The 19,779-nt window shown below is 37.2% G+C and overlaps 1 protein-coding gene across 1 annotated transcript in view; it reads right to left on the reverse strand.

The window, feature by feature from the left end:
* plxna1b (plexin A1b) overlaps positions 1-19,779 on the reverse strand; it is a 148,141-nt gene that overhangs the window by 113,252 nt on the left and 15,110 nt on the right. Inside the window, exon 2 of the mRNA XM_039656574.2 lies at positions 1,714-3,077. Coding sequence (XP_039512508.2) covers positions 1,714-2,889 — 1,176 coding nt within the window. The 5' untranslated portion in view covers positions 2,890-3,077. The remainder of the gene's footprint in view (positions 1-1,713; positions 3,078-19,779) is intronic.

The following is a 19,779-nucleotide window of genomic DNA, read 5'->3' on the forward strand; positions in this document are numbered from 1 at the left end:
TGGTTAAATGAAAGCCATTCTTTGCCATTGAAAGCCCCAAGAAAGACAGAGCGAGTGAGACGAACAGAGACGAATGAGGAGAGAGAGATTAAGAGCGAGCGAACGAGAGGACGAAAAGCAAGCCCTTGTCCCAGAGGACCGTGATGGCAGAGAAGATGGGATCAAGCCTCTCTAAATGAATTAGAAAGCATGAGCGAGAGAGCAACTCATGAAATTTACTCAACTCCACTAATGATGTTCCTGTCTGACTGAATAATGGAAGCGCTTGGGAGAAAGACGGCGAGAGAGAACGGACGCAGAAGGAAACAGGAGGTGGGTGACAGGAAGAGTGCTTGTGATATTTATATTCAACAACGTCTTAATGAAGTTAGATAGTGTAGTAGTCGAGGTACTTGACAATAGTTGCACTGTAGTCTTATCCAGTCTCAATCTCGTCCTTAAATTTGGCATCCCAGCCCAATAAACGGACTCTACTAAAGAGCAGCGTTTCTCAACTCCAGTCCCACTAACCTCACAGAATGTTTTAGATGCCTCCATATTCACACTAGGAGCAAGATTTACTACTATGCTTGTGCCAGCGCAAACCATATTTTGATATTTAAAAGTACCATCAGGAAGACACACAGTGAAAAATGTACACTGAAAAGGCGTGGAGACCGTTATTTTTGCGGCTTACCTTATTGCATATGCATTCAGGCACAACCTTTATGGGAGGTGAGTATTTAAATGATTCACGCAAGGTGATTTTCCACATCTATGTACTGGTGTTTACGCTAGAGCCCGACCGGACCGATAAAGGATTTTGAAGGCCGATACCGATACAAATATTTTTGGGTTTTAAAATCCGATATTCCGATACATCGGCCGATATTTTTTTTATTAAATACTGTTGGATTTCACACACGTGTAAAAGAAAAGCTAACTTTTCTGTACAAGATACGATTGATACTTTTTCTCTATTTTACAATGCAGGGACTGTAACTAGAGATATGCTAGTTATAAATACAGTAATCATTACTTTATTTAGGCAGAAAAAGTTCATTGTGGTTTCCAAGCTCATTAATGTTAACGTTAACGGTCTTCCACTGATGATAGTGGCATTAGCTAGCTTTGTGGTTAGCTAGTCTATGATGAGCCATAATTTAGCAATAGAGAACATCATGCTGCATATTGTAAAACATACATTTTCAATATAACAGGCCAGGGAGAGATGATTGAAGCGTGTTTCATCCGTTTTTATTTTATTTTTTAAATATTCATTTATCGGCCATTATAACTGCCGATACCGATATTTTGGAAAATGCCTAATATCGGCCGGCCGATATATCGGTCTGGCTCTAGTTTACGCCATTATTTACCGCCCCAAAAATACGCTAATTTGCCCTGTTTAGTAATTCTGTCCTGAGTTAAATCACGTAGTAAGACATTCTAGTAGATGGGTCTCTAAGACTGGAGTTGATAAACACTGCCATAGAGGACTTTACTAGGCCACTCCTCAAAGTTCCCACTTGTCCTACCCGGACAACCCTACTCCGATCTACAATTTCTCCCCTCATATCTAATCACAATCACCCTTTGCACCAAGATAATGGAGGCTGAACTCTAGCAGAGGACATTACTGAAGCACACTCATTCATCCAACCCAACAAATCAATCGTCATAGCCATGCAGTGTGTGTGTGTGTGTCTTAATGGCCTGCCATCAGAAGCTTACCGAGTTGATGCATGGTAGCTCCTTGTTGAGTAGCCAAGGCAAAGACAGCCTGCCCTCTCCTCTATAGCACGACTGAATCCTTTCCTTGATCTTCTCCTTTATTTTGGTTAGCGTGAACAGGCAGAGTGCTGACTCTTTTGGGGGTTTGGCTCGGTTCTTCTGCCCTTGAGAGAAGACTGTAAACAATATGTCCTCTTGCTCAGAAACTCCCAAAGAGTTGGCAAGTTGCCTTCCGGGTTTGCTCAAGTAGGCGTCCTGGATCAGTCGATACTCTACGCCATCTTTGGTGCAGCCAATTGGGAACTCCACGTAGGAATAGAACCTGGGGTCATCGATGCAGAGTCGGACGATCTTAGAGGTGAAGAACTGTTCCCCGCTGGCATCAGGAGAGGTTAGTTGGGTATCCAGCTGCAAGGTCAAGTAGTAGACAAACTGCTCACTGCTGAAGCTGTATATGTAGTAGATGTCAAACGCCGGGAATTTGGACAGTGTATCCGAGGGGATCTTCAGCTGCGACGAGACAAACTCGTCCTGGTGGACAAAGCTGAACATGTCAGCATCCTCTTCGTTGGCCATCAACTTACGGCTGGAAAGGGTTGGGAAGTACTCCGATTTCCCATCGATGGGCGTCCCAATGAAAAGCTTGCTGACATGACCCTCAGAGATGATGACGCCGGACATGGTTCCCGACTCAACGACGCTGGAGAGGTAGTGTTCCTTACGGTGTTGTGGCTCGCCAAGCTTGAAAAGGTTATCCAGGCGCAGAAACTGACAGATGCCTTGCGAGGTGCTTCCACAAGCAATGAGTCTGTTTTGGGGATAGTCTATTAGCAGCAGTTTGTTCACATTACTATTTGGGGAAAGGTCATGGGGGCATAACTGTACACTTGGAGGTGGGTAGCATTTCTCGTTGTCCACTACCGGACCCGTCTCATGACTCTTCAACTTGGTCAAGTTGCTAGAGAGCTTGTAGATCCAGTTTACCGCGCCAACGTAAACATCTCCTGTCTTGTTATGGATGGCTAAATGCGTCAGACCCCATTCAGGGGGCAAGAAGGACTTAAATGGCTCCGGTGCTCCTCCAGAAAGGTGGGGGGAAATGCAAATTGTCACCAGCCCAAGGAGCATTACAGTCCTTGGGCTAATAATGCATCGTGGCCCCCGCTGAGGCCACATATTTGCGCTGGTCCTCACAAGTGAAAGATGTGGTGGTCCACGCTATTAGTCTTCAATCTGGGACTTTTAAACGAACTCAACAAATAAGAAAGTAAGGCAGGACAAGCCTTATTGATTCAATGCTTCCTTGCCTTCTCACACAACAGTCATCCACTCCAACATCCACCTCGATTCCTCGTCCTGGGCTCCTGCAGGGCAAAAAAAAAAACACATTATGAGTGCAAATGTAACGTATCTGATTCATTATGCATCATTTCTCAAAGTCAAACAGTGGGGAATAAGAGTCAATACAATATCTTTCAGTTTGCAACCCATCATTTAGAACCGTGTGGTCGAATGAGGCGAACCGTGTCAACTTTTAATTACCAAGACTGATAGCTCTGAGGGTGAAGATGGATTAGAGATGTACTGTAAACAAACTCAACACCACCGCTGCAGAGTTGGACCCGCTTCAGTACTAGCACAAGACATCCATCATCACAAAGTGTCTGACAGCAGCTTTGTGTAGATCAAGTATGCATGCAAATAACAGTGTACCTTTAAAAAGGGCCCCGAACAACAAACAAGTCTAAAGTAAGTCTTTGAGGTCTGAGAGGCTTGAAGTTGTTCTGAGCTTTACACGGGCAAGAAAATTACTTTGTCCTGTTTCAAGTCTACATGAAATGATTTATACAGCTTTTTCTATTCTAATTCACAGCCCTGAGAAAGCACATTTCAGTATAAAAGCAATATGAGTTCCACAATGCGTTATGATTATTTCTGTCAACCATGATTATATGATCCAAAATTCTTTCAGAATGGTGACGGACCATTGAGTAAAATGTGGTAAACTGCACTCAAATATGATATACAGCAATTATTTGTAGTAACTAGGCCTAACCCAGCTCTGTTCTGGAGAGTCACTGCCCAGTGTATAGATAAGAAGACACCCGAACACAAGCTAATAAACCCCTTAAGTGTCACCCCCGCCACCCTTTTTTGAATATACTGTAGATGAAAATGCACATTTGGGACTTAAATGGTCGTAATTCAAGAATGCCTTGGAATATAGACGTAAGATTGGTCTCGTTTTAAAGAAGACAGTTGGCAGATTTTTGTAGAAGTGAAATAAATTAAGAATGTGAAACAGAAAAGAAGTTATAGAAGTTTGAGTTCATGAAAATGTACAGTATAACAAATTTAATTATTCATATTTTATATAAAATATATATTTTCAAAACCTGGGCGACTCAAACTGAAAAAAAAAAAAAAAAAAAAAAAATCAAAGCCAAAAATCTGAATAAGTTGTGTTTCAAACTTTAGGTTGATTTCTCAAAAAATGAGCTTTCAGTGAGATTTTGTTTGGGCGCAGTACTGAACGCTTCCACTAGGGCACAACCAGACTCCCATTACTGCCCATATAAGGGCACCTCCATTTCCATATGAAATAATAATTATTATAATTATAAAAAAAAATGGAATGGAGGCTTTCTTTTGAACTCTTGGCATGAAAACAAACAGATTTCCATCCTTCTTTCATGATATTTTCATGTTCATCTCAATTTCAAAATAAAGGTCTAAACACGCCTGGCTTAGAGTATGAAAATATTCTTGTTGCAAATTGATAAATTACGGCTCCTCTGTAATATATTTTGAAAATCAATTCTAAGATTCTAAGCTTTCAAATAATACATAGTTTGTCAAGATTAGTTTAGGTTTAGTATAGGATAATACTGTTTTAAAAATGTAATGGATTTGGTAACGTGACACTAAAGGGGTTAAGGCCTTCGGAGTTACTAGACAATAACAGGACAGTGTGTTTGATCAGGGTTTGTGCTAAACTAGCCCTTTAAGTCAACAGATCAACAAACCCAGGACTGATATCACAGTGAATAAAGATTTGGACTGGTAACTCAATTTAAGGTTAGGGTGCCCAACCATGAAACCACTGGTTACTCCAGAGAAACTACACCTGTATTTATTATGGATAAAAGCATTAGATAAAAAAAAAATTACTACCCAATTAATTGTTAGGAAAACCAATTGCAATTGTGCTGGTGACAGAAAATAAATCCAAACAAACAAATCTGAGTGAGTTCACCACCATTTCCACAGGAAAAAATGAGACGACAGAACTACAAAAACAGGAAAATCTCGGCAACAGGAGAAAGCCAGAGGCAAGCGAAAACTGAAAGATAAAGCAAATAAAAAGAGGAGATAGTGCAGAGGGAAAATAGGAGGAATGGTTTCCTTTCTCTATCCTTTTCTTTGCCCATGTCTTATCTCCATTGCCTTTTTCCTTTTTTGCGGTGAACTGAGGCTCTTCTTATCTGTCCATCATTCCCCCAAGGACGAGATGATGGGAAGTGGCGTCACTCCACAGATCTCCAGAAACATGCGCAAAAATGGAAATTATTCCTCTGTCTATCAGCAGAGGACCAACCAACCAAAACTAGAACTCAAATTCAATTTCAGATGAGCTACTATCATATTCACTACAAGAAATTTAACTTTGTTATTTTTCCATACAATTACTAACCATAGCATTAACCAGTGTAACCCAAAATGGTTCCTACAACCATACTGTAAAACCATAGTACATCAATATAGCTCTCCTTCAAGAAGCTTTCAGAATCGGTTCGTTTTTATTTTTATGATAGTAGTGGCTAATAGCTAGAGGTTATTTTATAACTCTATTCATTTATTTTATAGGAAGCCATAAAACGTAGAGCCAGTTGGCTCTTTAACCCTAACAAACCATGTTTTTGGACATGTGCCATAGTAGCATTGTGTATTATTTTAAGCACCACAATATGGTAACAATTCATTCCCATGCAACCAGCAATATCCATAACTCTAACTGTACTGTAAGGGAAGTTATTAGATGACAGTGTGTGCACTTGCGTGCAAAACCAGAGCAAAAGAGAAATAAAAAGAGGCAGAAACCTGTACTAGATTCCCAAACCTCATTTCTCTTCATTTGAGCGCATCGGCTGTGACAGAGTCAACCGTAAATATCAAACCAAATTGCATCTGTGTCCCCTCATATTGCTCTCTGGCAATGAAATGGTTAAAACCGTCTCCACAGAAGTATTTGTAGTGATTTTAGAGATCAAGTCTAAGAATGAAAGGGACTGAACATGAAACTATAGGCTAAATGATACAAAATGTAAGCCATAATGCCCTTCTTAAGAGAATTATCAATCTCATCAAGAGATGAAAGAAATTCTTACCGAACATCCCTGAATGCTTTCTTTCATCTTGTGTTCTCATCTTCCACTTTTAGATTTGCCAATTTCCCATGAGTACCTGCACTTCAGACGCTTAAATGACGCCAATCAATGAATCTGCAAGTGCCTGAATAAAGCGCTGGATATTTATCTGTCTATGCACAGAGTGCTGTTATCATAGATGTCCTTGTTTGTATCACAGATCTCAGCCTAGCTCAATATTATCAGTGGCATCAGTGTCAGTCAAATGAGCCGTTCGCACACATCCAACCTGAAAACCGCAGACTATTGAGCAAACATTACAATCCTAGAACCTGTATGAACTGGCTCATCTACCACAAGATTTATTTATGTACATGATATGCAGAAACTTTTTAAATGTTTTATTTAATTAACAACGCCACCAGGGGCGGCTCGCCCATAGAGGGCGCTGGGGCGCCGCCCTCCCTACGACCTGTTTGTCTGTTTTTTTAATATATATTATAATTTATCATTTTGAAAAATAATCTGTGTTAATTATATGCTAATAATGGTTTTACTTTTAAAAGTGTTTTGAACTCACCAGAATGATATTTGCATTCACTTTCGTTACTTTTATCATGTTGGTGTAGTAGTATAGCCAATAGGCTGTCTTCTCAGGGCGCCAGTTCGCTCAGCCCCACAGTGCTGGAATTTAAGCCAATGGTTCCCCGGTTGCTATGCAAAAAAGTTTATATTTCGCCAATCAGCGCCGTCAAATTTTATGGTTTGGGGGCGCTGAAAATATCGCCCACAGTATCAGATTAGGGGAGTGCACCATGCACGCGCACCACGGGACATTTTTTTACCTCAGATGAGAGAAGAATGGCAGCGCCAGTGACGTCGAGTGGAAATAATGTAAAGTTAGTCGTGGGAATTGATCTGTCTGTCTCTGTCACTCACTCACACACACACATAAACACTGTTTCACACACATTTGATATTAAAATAGTTATAGGAATATTAATACCTGTGTGTTTGCTTTGTTTTTTGATGTTTTTAAGTTCTGAGCTAGATTACTGTGTTTAATACTAGTTAAAATCAACTTTCTTCTCATACTTGGGTGTTACAATCAAGAATGTTGTCCCACCCTCTTTTTCAGAGCCTTTTCTCTCTCTCTTTCTCTAGTATCAACACATTGTTATCCATTATCCAATTGTCAAAAATATATAGTCTACAGCTGGGGATTGATTAAACTAGATTGTTGTATTACTTATTATTTTTTGTATTACCTATATTATAATTTATCAATATTATGCGTTTGCACTTTTTCTGTCAGCACACAGAGCATAATAAACATTCAACTTGTTCATTATCATTAACTGTCAAACTGTTGTTATTATTATTATTGTATTATTTGACCATTGGTATTGACTGGTTTAAGTTATTTTATTGGTATAGGTAAGGGCATGGCCTAAGGCCTAAAATGCACCAGAATGCAGGAAATCACATCTACTAAATTCAAAATTTTCTGGGGGGGGAACCCCCAGACCCACCTCTTATTTAGCCCCCCCTACTATAATTTTCACCAGCCGCCACTGAACACCACCGTGGAAATGCAATGCAATGCACAAATGTCTTTGCAGTGCAATGCAATGCAATGCAATGCAATGCAAAAAAAAAAAGGTATTGTAAGCAACATATAAAATTAAAATGTCTTTTTTGTTTTTTTGCTTTGGGCAAAAAGACGTTCCCAGTGAGATCCACCCGCCACACACAAACACTGGAGCACATTTCAGCATAAGGAACATGAGACAGAGTTAATATGGAAGTCAATTCATTCTCCATTTTTCCCACAGCTGCCCGAGGACACGTTATTCAGCGAGTCGTCTCGCAACCCTTCTGCTTTAGAAAACAGAGCATAAATTCACGTACACACACTGCGGACAGACCTCTAAACCCGTCTCCTCAGATAATGGCGAGCGGTTGCAGGCGGACGGCTGATTTATTACTTGTGGCATATCAATTACAGAACTCGCCTCTCAGATCTGGAGCGAGAATACACACAGAATACACTCCGAAAAAGACTAGATGCGGCTCACGTGTTTGAAACACACACAGAAGCAATATGCTCATACAAACAAGCAGTCTCAGGTGGGGGAAAAGCAGACACAAACTATAAGAAACTTATAGAAAAGAAGAAGAAAGTACTATGTGCACAATGTGCGTATGTGAATTATGTTCTCACCGTGGATCCTGAATCCCACAATGCAACGTGCTTAAAATGACTTTCCATGTGCAGTGCGACGAACTAACCGGACAGCACGTGCGGCTTTTAACTACTAAGTTTAAAGGTTAAAAAAGGCTTATCACTGCAAATAGTAGGGCTGGGAATTGAGACAAATTTCACAATTCGATTCGATTTCGATTCACAAGCTTGCAATTCGATTCGGATATCAGTTACAATAAATGGCAAATTTTCTCAAGGAAATCAAATCTCTTAACTAATGCTGTAAACTATGGGAGTCTAGTTGTAGCCTATAGACTTCATTAGCCTAATATGAAGGTAATAATGAACTGTTTTGTAGCTATACAAACACTTAAATTACACTTATTTATTTTTATAATTAGAAGATTATATGAAATATAAACATGTAAATGGTGGCGGTCATAAAAACTTGCCAGATTTATTCAAATATGCATTAAATATTGCAGAATATTAAGATTATAATGCATATGTAATATGGTGTATATATTTAGCAAAATGCTCCTCTCTAGAGTTATTTTTTCTAGCTGACTAACGAGTTTATGTGGGTTTTCTGAGGTAAATATGACGATACATTGATTACAAGCTGTTTAACTGACGTCTTTCCACGGTTGAAACGCTGATTGAGCGAATCAATGTGACATGATCCGGATTTGGATAAGTTGTACTCTATCTTTAACACACTTTCAGATGCTCATTCATGTTTATTTGGCGCTGTTTTTTTGAATTTTTTTGAATTTTTTTTTGAATTTCTAAAGAAAATGGACGTAATTTGAAATTTGAGACTTTGTTTCATATCAATAGTAACAAAGGACAAAGATTATTGCGATTTTTTGGATGCGCGCAGCCGCGATACAATGTCCCATTAATTCAAATTAAACAGGATGACTAATCGATTCTTGAGATTTGAGAATCGATATCGGTTCGTAAAAATGAGAATCGATTAATATCAAGAAATCGATATTTATTACCCAGCCCTAGCAAACAGGATTACATGTTTTTAGTACATAATGTTTCGGGTGATTCTTCACGTTCAACTGCTTGAATAATGACATTTGTGATGATTTAAACACGGAGCAATGGAGGATGGGAAGGCAAACACGAGTTTACAGGAAGTGGCCAGTCAGCAATGACACGGTCATTTCACAGCTCATTATCCCATTAATTAAACATGCTAAATAAGCCTCAGAGAAACGAACTACATGCAAAACTGTATCCAGCAGAACACAGATGACAAAGCGTTGACCTGTGCATGGATGGAAGTAAAATAATGCCAAATGTTTTTGAAACCAAGACACTTATTGAAACACTAACTGAAAATAAATGCATTGCATGAATCAAATTTGAACCACTGAATTTGTAAAGCGAAATATAATGGAGTGAAAACTGCCTGTCGAATATTAGGCTATATTATATATTTCTAAACCGAATGTATATTTTGGAAGTGAAATCTGAAAGGTGAATATGGATTATTAACTTTTTAATCATGTAAAAATGTGTAAAATGTGTTATTCAAAGCTTAAATATACAACCATGTTGAATTTTATGCAAGCCATAAAAATACAACGCATTAAAAACAAGCATGGTTAATGCAATGCATATTTTTTCAAGTAGTGCAATTCAAAAGCAGTTGCCATTATTTTACATCCAAGAATATATTAATGCACACCAGAATCCAACAATTATGACATTTACCCCAAAATACTAGAGTAAAATTAAAAAAAAAATGATCATCTTCAAACATCTTCAGTCGATTTATAATCTAAAACTATGCAAGCATTTACAGTAGTAATACCTGAAATAAGGCAGGGAAATAAACAGATGTTGTTTACACTTGTCCCTTTAATGCCTGACCCGTCGGGCCCTCGACCGCCCATAGAGGAGAAACCCCCCTCACACACACTCACACACACACCTTCAGATTTAAGCTGGTCAAGATCTCTGCACTCATGAGGCAAAAGCAACTAGACATGCAGGGACATCTACCACACATCTAGACCTCTAAAACGACATCGCATTATCTGATCTAAACATCTTTAAATAAGAAAGAAACCACCCAGCAACCAAACACAAAACAAAACACAGCCGCAACAAAATAGCAAAGTGGAAAATAGTTGAAAAAATTACTATTGAGTTGAAAAAAGTTGAGTTTGGGAGAGAATATATTCTGAAGAAGTCTCATTTTATTAGATCATCTTCCTGATCTTATCACTGATGTACGGAAGAGGATTAGGGCCAAGCAAAAAGAAAACCATCTTGAGAAAAGTCAAAAGTCATTATAATGCGAGATTAAACTCTGTAAATTGAGAGAGAAAAAATTGTTCAGTTCGAGAAAAAAGTCTAAATACAATCTTGAGAATAAACTCATTAAATATCGAGAATAAAGTCGTTGTGTTTCGAGAAAAAAACGCGTTAAATTTCGAGAAAAAAAGTCGAAATACAATCTTGAGAATAAACTCATTAAATATTGAGAATAAAGTCGTGTTTTGAGAAAAAAAACGCGTTAAATTTCGAGAAAAAAAAGTCGAAATAACATCTTGAGAATAAACTCATTAAATATAGAGAATAAAGTCGTTGCGTTTTGAGAAAAAACTCGTTAAAATTCGAGAAAAAAAGTCGAAATACAATCTTGAGAATAAACTCATTAAATATTGAGAATAAAGTCGTGTTTTGAGAAAAAACTGCGTTAAATTTCGAGAAAAAAAAGTCGTAATACAATCTTGAGAATAAACTCATTAAATATCGAGAATAAAGTCGTTGGGTTTCGAGAAAAAACATGTTAAATTTTGTGAAAAAAAGTCAAAATACAATCTTAAAACTCTGTATTTCAAAATAAAACTGTATTTCGAGTCGAAATAAAACTCTGTATTGAGTTTCTCAACATTTAACGAGTTTTTTTTCTCAAAATGTCATGAGTTTATTCTCAAGATTGTATTTAGACTTTTTTCTTTAAATTTAACGAGTTTTTTCTAGCAACACAACGACTTTAATCTTAATATTTAATGAGTTTATTCTCAAGATTGTATTTCGACTTTTTTTTTTAAAATTTAACAGGTTTCTCGATATTTAATGAGTTTATTCTCAAGATTGTATTTCGACTTTTTTCTCGAAATTTAACAAGTTTTTTTCTCGATATTTAATGAGTTTATTCTCAAGATTGTATTTCTACTTTTTTCTCTCGAAATTTAACGATTTTAATCTCGCATTATAATGACTTCCATCTCAAGATGGTTTTCTTTTTTTATTATTGCTTGGCCCTAATCCTCTTCCGTACTGATGTTATTCATGATAAAAGAATGTTATTTTACCTACAGTTTTTTTTTTGGTTCTTTGAAAAACGTCTTTGTTTAAAGTTATAAGCCATGAACCAAACAAATCAGCCACGAGGAGGATCACATTCACGACAGTACAAACTTTGTATTTAAAAATCAGACAAAAAGACAAAGATAAAAGACTGTAAACTTAAAAGTCCCCTGTGGTGAAAATCCAGCTTTTAAATGTTGTTTATAATATATCTATATGGTGTTTTTAAGACACACCATGTGTAAGTTCATAAGTGGACAGCATTGCTGAGTATTTCCTCCTTAAAACTGCAGTGAACCAAAGACAGTCTCAAAAACACGCTTTGAAATCGCTGGTGTTTCTGACGTTACAAACCACCTTGTAACCAATCAGATCAACGTGTGATCGCAAACCAGTGGATCTCTGAGTGAGTGAGTGGAGGCGGGGCTCATTTGCATATTCTAAAGAAAAGTGACACACAAATGATTTTTTAGCAATATTTTTCAAAATGTGTAAGAATTTAGACTGGAGATATTGTTCATAAATGAAAACCGGAGCCACTGAATAAGTGTGTGACCTTCAAACTTTGAGTGTTTTGGTAAAAACATGAAAGTGTGAGTGTTTGTTGAACATCCCTCAGCCTTTATTTAAAATTGGACTTCATGCAAGTCCTTCACAGGAGAAAGGTTCAGTGAAGCAAAAGCATTTGGGGAAACCAGGTGTCTCAAATTACTGCAAAAAAACATCCATTCCATCACCTAGCCACCGGGTTTACGAGCCCGTTACCCAGAATCCCCTGCTCTGAAGACTCGTGAGGGTTCAGTCTATTTCCACGAGTGAAGCTGAAGCACGTGAACCCTGTCTGTCCTCCTCTCTTTCCCCAGTTCTGCTCTTCACATGGTCAGCGAAGCATAAGATACGGTACGGCTCGAACAGCTGTGTGCGCGTGTGTGTGAGATAAAACACAAGATAGCTTGCAGAAAAACTGCTTTAAATCAAACAGGTTCAGCACAGAGGCATGTGATCTGAGAGAGCGAAAGCACATCTGAGCAGTCGAACGCTGAATCACATGATGATGTGCATATTTGCATATTACATGCATATGCATGACACTCAGAGAACGAATGAAAAACTAGTAAATCAGGAGAAATGTTGCCTCGACTCATCCGTCTCTCAGTCTCTGCCGCGATTATTACATCACACATACATTGCGCTTTTTGGCAGTGACTGATTATGGTGCGCTTTAAATTCCAGTCACATGCTGATATGCAAATGAGTAAATTAAGTGAATTCAGAAACACATGAATTGTTTTCAGTGCAGCATTGCATTACTGCGAGTGCTTCAAATGAACTCGGATGCATCTATCAACTATCAAACAAGCTCTAACTGGCTATACACAAAGAACACATCAGCTTACAAATCATTGTGTGGTGGTCATACTATATTTTATCTGAAGTTTTTCGATGCAAACTCCTAGAAAGCGAATGGTCGTGGTGTGAGCTGTCGGTCTCTCGGGCTCTAGAGAACAGTTTTAGAACAACGACATTCTGCATTCGATTTGTTTTCTGCCGTCTCAACGCTCATTTTGTGACCTTTACAGACAGATGATTCTATTCCGTCTTGCGTCTCATTTGCTGTGGATTCTTACGTGTGTGTGTGTGTGTGTGTTGACACGATTACTTTGAGCTAATGAATGAGTGTGTGAGCGCTCTGGACTCCCTCCTCTCTGTTTAGCATTCTCATTATCAGAAAGGCTACATTTGCATCTTAAACACAAATTAAACTGTTGCAAATTGAATTGCAGATTTGTGCCACTGCACAGAGAGAGAGAGAGCGAGAGAGAGAGAGAGAGTCTTGTATATAAAACAGGTGCTGATTGCGACATCAGGAAAAGGTGATGTCACACAATTAGATGCTTACAAACTTTAAAAGTGGAAAATTATGATTAAGATAATCATCAGATAATGTCTAAAAGACATTAAATTGGTGTTATTATGAACTCAAACGAATGCAGTCATCTTATAGAACTAAAAAAATACGAAAAGTAGGTTTTTGCAATGATGACGTCACAGTAGAACCATCCTTTCAGTTCTTTAAAATAACTATTCTTAGTATGGAGAACATTTAAAATATATATATATATATATATATATATATATATATAGAACCTTTTTACACTGTAAATGCAGTCCATTTACCAAGAACCTTTTGTGCAATAAAGAGAAATATCGGCCATATGTTCATTTTTAATGATATCGTTATCGGCCTGGTAAGAAAATGTGGCCGATATATTAAAGCCGATAAATAATGTATTATTCCCTTCAGCTGAGACACTTGTTGAGCACTGTTTATGGTTTTGAATTTCTTGAAATATGATTGAAATCTCTTCAAAAAATGAAAATACGGTTCGGTAAAACATGTGCAGCGCAAATCTGTCATATCGGCTATACAACACTATAATGAGAACATCATTATAATTGTGCGCTTGGGACGTGGATTTAATTGTGAGACTTTTGTTTTTGTAATCAGGCTCTCAAAATTAGATAAAAATTTGGATTTAAGTTTATCGGCCGATATATCGGTTATCGGCTTTCAAATATTAAGAATTATCGGTTATCGGTCCCGGCCGAAATTTTCACTAAAGGCCGACCGATAAAGGATTTTGAAGGCTGATACCGTTACAAATATTTTTGGGTTTTAAAATCCGATATTCCGATATATCGGCCGATTATCTTTTTATTATTAAATATTGGTGGATTTTTGTTGAAGCTAATTTTTCTGCACAAGATACGTTTGATACTTTTTCTCTATGTCTAAATGTTCACTCCTCTCAACTTGACTGTAACTAGAGATATGCTAGTTATAAATACAGTAATCATTACTTTATTTAGGCAGAAAAAGTTCATTGTGGTTTCCAAGCTCATTAATGTTAACGTTAACGGTCTTCCACTGATGATAGTTGCATTAGCTAGCTTTGTGTTTAGCTAGTCTATGATGAGCCATAATTTAGCAATAGAGAACATCATACTGCAAATTTTAAAACATACATTTTCAATATAACAGGCCAAGGAGAGATGATTGAAGCGTGTTTCGTCTGTTTTTATTTTATTTTTTTAAATATTCATTTATCGGCCATTATAACTGCCGATACCGATATTTTGGAAAATGCCTGATATCGGCCGATAATATCGGTCTGGCTCTGATTTTCATATCGGTGCATCCCTAATAAAGCACGCACATGCATTACACATGACACAAACAGAGGACTATATTTCTAGAAAAGTACCATGGTAACATGAATTTTGTTACTCATGTTGTCAAGACGACACACACACACGGACTTTTAATAATTGAATCACACTGAGAGCACTAGTACTAGAGACAACTGACTTGCAAACAATACAGTTTACAAGAGCAGACCATCAGAAAGAGTGTGTGTGTGTGTGTCATGTCATCAAACTTCAATCTGCAGCTCAGCAAGAGACAAAACCACCAACCGGTTCATAAACCTCCAAACAGTGACTCAACCAGACAGACCAGCTCGACTTCTTTACTGCTCAGACACACACACACACACACACACACACACACACACACACTTTGAGTGGTTTTAATTTACATCAATGACATCAGTGTGTGGTTTTCTCCTCTCAAACCTCAACATTTACATGAGATAAAGGTAGCATGTGTAAACATACAGAACTGGATATTATAATCATGTTTGTTTGCTATTTTAAAAAACTGTGTTTTCAAGTAAGTCAAGTTACTCTAAAATGATATTATCTATGTTACAAAGTACCCAAAGCAACTCAGTCAACAATATATTTTCAAATATGTATTATTTGGCATAAGACAATATCAAACTAGTGTGTCATTATTAAACTTGAACAGAAACATGTATACTAAATACATCTGACGGATCATGTGACTCTGAAGACTGGAGTAATGATGCTGAAAATACAGCTTTGATCACAGGAATAAATTACACTTTATTTTATATTCATATAGAACACAGCTGTTTTAAATTACCATAATATTTCACAATATTTTTGATCAAATAAATGCATTTCAAAAACATTAAAAACTTACAGACCACAAACTTTGTGATAAAAAAGCCTATATTTAACCAAGATCGGATCAGACTTGCCAAGAGTTAAGATCAACAGGATTATATTAAAACTACTAAACAACATTTAACTTCCAAGACAATAACCGGACGCCACACTTTAATTCAATAAAAGTCTTAAATAGTCTCCATATAACACTGTGTGTCCATCAGACACGTCAAATCTGATCTTAATACACCGACTATCCAACAAACATTCAAGATCTTAAAAAAACAAGTCTGATAACACACAAAACGCCATTGATTTTCTCCATCAGAATGTATTGTTGGTTGGCCGCTTCAATAACTCTTCCTCCCTCTCTCCTCATCTCTGCTGATATCATCCAATCAGACGCGTCTATGATCAGAGCTTCAGCGTCTCGTTCTCGGCTCGCGTCTCCAGCAATCAGTTCTCTGATCCCAGCTCAATCAACACACTGATTCTCATCCCAACCTCCAGCGGAGAAATCAAGCCGGCTGCGACGCGATTGGCCGACACCTCGTGACCAGAAAAACTCATGCAACTAATGCAAGGAGAACGCACACACACACAAAACCGCTCTCTTTATCATATTTGATAGGCCAAAAATTTGCTGGAAAACCTGTTGCGCACAATTTCAGTCCTTACATTAAGTACCATCAACTTAGATGTTTAAGTCATTTGTACTTAAATTACATTAAATTGACTTTTAAAAAAAATTGTTGAATATTGTAGAACTTATAAAAAAACATAATTTATTATTTTTTTTTAAACTTTTGATCAAGTAAAAGGCTTTTTTAATTGTTCTGCTGAGAAAACTTCACTGATTTTTATCAACTAAATGTTTGAGTAACTTTAATATTGTTAATATCTCAACTGGAATGAAGCAGCCGAGGTTTACTTGATTATCCATCATTTATTAGAAAAATCATGAGTATCAAATATGATCATCATCAGGCTTTTGAGGAAGGTTTATTAGTTCATCTCTCAATCCTCATTGTATTGCATTGCATTTTATGTTTTAATACTACAGAGCTTTGATCATAAAACTAAGCATTTAAAAATAATCGTACTATTATTGGCAGATGTGGAGTGATGACGGATATTTGTATCCATTTATTGTAAATCTGTTATAAAGATTTACATTACATGGCCATTTAATATCAGTATCTGGACCAAATTCCATATTTTGCACATTTTGAGCTTTTGAATAAAATTTTGCCGCTTTTTCCTCAATATTCTCATAGTATATGAGCCATAAAAGCCTGATGCATCAAATATGATAAACCCAACTAGAACTAACAAAACTAGCTCAGCACATTCTCCATCTCACACTCCCTTATCACAGGGTTTTGTCCAGTTAAATTCCCAGCATTCTTTCCTTCGAGCCGATCACTGTTGCCCTGACACGAGCGGAGCCAAACTCTCAACACACGAGCTGAGGATTCTGCCAACGGCAGTCACACACACGCCTGAGAGCTGGCGGCAGGTGCACACACACACACTCACACTAACACACAATATACAAAAAAATATTCTATACTACTGCAAAACGAATGCCACTAAACTTATTTTTATCTGTGCAACACAGAACTGCAAAAATTACTAAAGACGTTTTCTGAATATTTCCCACGTCTGCAATTGGTCAAGAAACAGTAAGCCCCGCCCCAAACTTAAGCCATTGGTTAAATCAGAAGTTGTTATGTTTTGTTATAATGTTTTAAAAGTGAAAACAAACAAAGTTACAATGTTTCACACACTGGAATAGCAATTTATTTAGATTTAAAAAAATATACACACACATCATCTTTAAAGTCGGCATGAAACAAAAGTTGTCCTCTATTGTGAAGTATATATCGAGTGAATCGCTTCTGGAACATGAACAAATGTGGGCGGGGCTTGATTGTGTGTGTGAGGAATTGATTGGACGGTTGTGGTTTGCTATTGGCTGATCTCATGTGAGTGACAGGTTATAGCCCCGCCCTCGTCATCAAGAGGAAGCGAGATCTGCGAGAGGAAGTTACTCTGATTCAAGATTATTAAATAAATAGTAAATGGACTGCATTTAACAATAATTTAAAACAATAATGATGTGCATCAATACATATTTCACTGCAGTATCCATAAAAATCAACAATAATTCTCCATTTAGATTTCATGGTGACTTGATTTGCATGTTCAAGCAAACATTATTCTGTCTGAACAGAACAAAACCGCAGTCAAAGTCAGTTTATTCAGAATCAATAATAAGCTGATCTCACTGTATGCAAACACCCACAGGAGTGAGCCGAGTCGACTGGTTTCTGTCCTCGCGGCCCGTGTTTCTGTGGGTGTGTGTGTGTGTGTGTGTGTTTGCCGAGCAGCCGCCAAAGACTGACAGATTTGGCCTGGTTCATTGTTTGCGTCTGGCTCGGCCCGTTTATCCAAACGCCTGAGAGCGTCAGATGACGAGAGCTGAGGGTGCGACCGGGTCACGGCCAGAAAACTGGACCGCTGTAAACCGGGACAATCTTATATTACATCATCCGACCAGATGTATGACATTCCCCGGCCGTGAGAAACGGAGCGAGAGAAGACAACAGGGTGGAAGATCTTCCGGTTAACATTCTTCATGTGTAATAAGCAGAATGGCATTTGATTACTCAGCAATGATCTGGAATAAAAGAACTGGAGAGAACGGAGAACACAACCCTGACCAATCAGATTCTGTTATATTACATTCCATCATTATTTCCATGACAGCAACTTTCTAAAACAGAAAAGGTTTTTAAAAAGTTCTCATTTAGCTAAGTGTAACAAAACTTAAAATTAAATGCAAAACAATTTACAATATTTAATAATTCTACAAACATTAAATTACGACAATTATTCAAAAGTAAATTTAAATAAAAAATACAAAAGTAATTTAAATAATTAAAATAGTTAGATTAAATATTACAATTACTATCAAAATAAATATTATTATTATTTAAAGTTATTCTATATTTTAATTTATATTATTCTTTATTTTATATTATATGTTTCACTTATATATTTTATTTTCTATATTTTATTTTCTATTTTTATTATTTTATTTTTTATTTACATATAAATAAATAATGGTTACAGATATAATATAAAATAATAAAAATATAAATAACTAAAAATAACTATATATATATATATATATATATATATATATATATATAAAATTTTATATTATATCTTTATTTTATTTTATATTATACCTTTATTTTATATTTTATCTTATTTTATAAGGAAGGAGAAAATCCCCCCCACACACTTTTTCATGATTCAATCAAATCAGAATATAAGTGTGATGTAAAATCTGACTGACACACATCCTAATCAAAACACTATATCATGTAGTCATCCTGATTAAAACATTTAAAAAACAACTTTTCCCAGTTGTTTTGCTCAAAACTGTGCATCTATGAAAGAATTTGCACCTGATGATGGGCAACTGTCCACCAACATCCCATTTCCCACAAAAAACACAATAACGAACAAATTTCCATGAACCTCTTTGACAAGATGAACAGCCTCTCATTCAGCTAAACGGGTGAAGCCCAAATTAACACCGTTGTTGCAGTTCGACCCCTGCGTTCATTTGCATGAGTCACTCACGTGGGATAAATATTTTCCCCTCAGCGTATGTCACGATCCGACCCCGAGAGCACAACGCCACTACATTTCACTCGCAGCGAACAATGCGCCGCTGACTCTCTGGCAAACACAAAAGCAGAGCAGACAAAGAGTGAGAGAGAGAGAAAATGAGAGGCAGATAGATGGATGAATGCGGGGCTTTTGAAGAGGTCGGGGGGACGGAGGAGTGGCGTGTGTGTGTGTGTGTGTGTGTGATGCCGCGTTCCTGACGGACACTGGACCGTTTCACGCATCGCTGATCTGCACCATGGAAACACACCAGAGCTGGGAAGTATGAAGACGATCTGCAATAAGATTTAGACCACCATATAAATTTGGCAATACAACTTAAAAATCCAATAGGCCTACCTAGCAAAAAACAAACACTCTTAGAAGAAAAGCTTCAAGCTATAGAATAAAAAATAAAATAGGCAAATGTGACTA

This window comes from Pimephales promelas, chromosome 8, assembly GCF_988280905.1.
Source record: "Pimephales promelas chromosome 8, fPimPro1.hap1.1, whole genome shotgun sequence".
Taxonomy (NCBI): domain Eukaryota; kingdom Metazoa; phylum Chordata; class Actinopteri; order Cypriniformes; family Leuciscidae; genus Pimephales; species Pimephales promelas.